This window comes from Cyprinodon variegatus, unplaced genomic scaffold (assembly GCF_000732505.1).
Source record: "Cyprinodon variegatus isolate N-32 unplaced genomic scaffold, C_variegatus-1.0 Scaffold50, whole genome shotgun sequence".
In the NCBI taxonomy this organism is placed as follows: Eukaryota; Metazoa; Chordata; class Actinopteri; order Cyprinodontiformes; family Cyprinodontidae; genus Cyprinodon; species Cyprinodon variegatus.
In genome coordinates, this window is record NW_015150503.1 from 1,092,259 (window position 1) to 1,093,759 (window position 1,501).

The 1,501-nt window shown below is 35.6% G+C and overlaps 1 protein-coding gene across 1 annotated transcript in view; it reads left to right on the forward strand.

Annotated features, from left to right (window-relative positions):
* The window catches only part of LOC107082320 (protein sidekick-2-like), a 624,909-nt gene that overhangs the window by 587,128 nt on the left and 36,280 nt on the right, over positions 1-1,501 (forward strand). The window contains exons 35-36 of the mRNA XM_015370939.1: positions 387-551; positions 710-850. Of these exons, the coding sequence (XP_015226425.1) occupies positions 387-551; positions 710-850 (306 nt within the window). The remainder of the gene's footprint in view (positions 1-386; positions 552-709; positions 851-1,501) is intronic.

Sequence of the window (1,501 nt, forward strand, 5' to 3'; positions counted from 1 at the left end):
GCTCCAGTTTGTTTAACGTTTGTGTTTATATATCCTATTAAAACGATCACAGTTTACACTAATATTTACTAGCACTGACACGTAATAAAAAAACTATGGCAAGATGTCCGTAGCAAACTGCTTCATTTGAAAAATGACTACGCCGCCATTTGTATCGCTGATTTAGCCTCTGTAAATTTTTACGAGAGCCGTAAAATTGATGGATTGTGTAATATTTGAAGGAATTATCAATTAACCCAGAGAGCTGTAGGCTAGCCAAGTGCTTTATATCAAAAAGAAACAAACATGTTGGCAGCGAAGCTGTCGCCGGGTCTGAAAGCTGTAGCGCTTAAATGGACGTTTCCGTCTGCATTTGGATTGAAGTGAAGTTTCCCCCTCTGTTGCAGATGAAGGTTTGTGGGATATTATAATCAAGGACATCCCAAAGGATGCAACATCACACACATTCAACATGGATGTACTTAAACAAGGCGTCAGCTATGACTTCCGGGTAATCGCAGTGAACGACTACGGCTACGGCTCTCCAAGCATGCCTTCACCCTCTATATCTGGTAAGTTTTTTTTATGTTTGTTAATGGAACTGAATGAAGTGAATTAAATTAAATTTCAAACTTAATCAAAAATGTTCCCAAGGTCCTCCAGACTTCACAGGAACATGACTCGCACATTTCTAACAAGCGTGAATTCCAATTTTCCACTTCTCTTTCAGCTCAGAAAGTGGCCCCGTTTTATGAGGAGTGGTGGTTCCTGGTCGTCGTGGCGCTGGTGGGACTCATCTTCATCCTGCTGCTGGTTTTCATCCTCATCATCAGAGGACAGAGCAAGAAATATGCAAAGAAGTCTGAGGCAGGTGAGGCTGGAGAAATACACTTATTTAACTGTTATGTTTGGCTTCACATATTTATTTATTTATTCTAATTTTGTGCCTTTCATTAAAGAGATTCACCAATCTGCATTTTTAAAAATTTTTTGGACGACTATGCATTCTAAAGAAAAAAATAACAACATCCTCCTGCAATCATCCAAACATCAATATTCATTTTAAGCCTTTAAAATCTTCAAGACAAAATTGTATCCTGCAAGTTTGCACAGCAAAAAAATTGCACTGGAAAAAATCCAAATCTAGATAAGTCATTTTTTTCTTAAAATAAGTGCATTTGTTCTTGGATTGAGGAGGTAAAAGAGACATTTTGCCAATGGAACAATACAATTTACACTTAAAATAAGAAAACACAATTCCATTGTTTTATTTCAAGTGCATAGTATATAATTATCTGTTTTTAAGAGTAAAAATACTCATTCCATTGGCAAACTATCTCATTTACCTACTCAAATTAAGGACAAATACAGTTAATTTAAGAAATTTTAACTTGTTTCTAGATTGTTTTCCCAGTGTGAAATCTAACCAAATCATTTTATCTTAAAATCAGTGCATTTGTTCTTAAATTGAGGAGGTAATAGAGACATCTTGCCAAGACAATTTACACTAAAAATAAGAAAA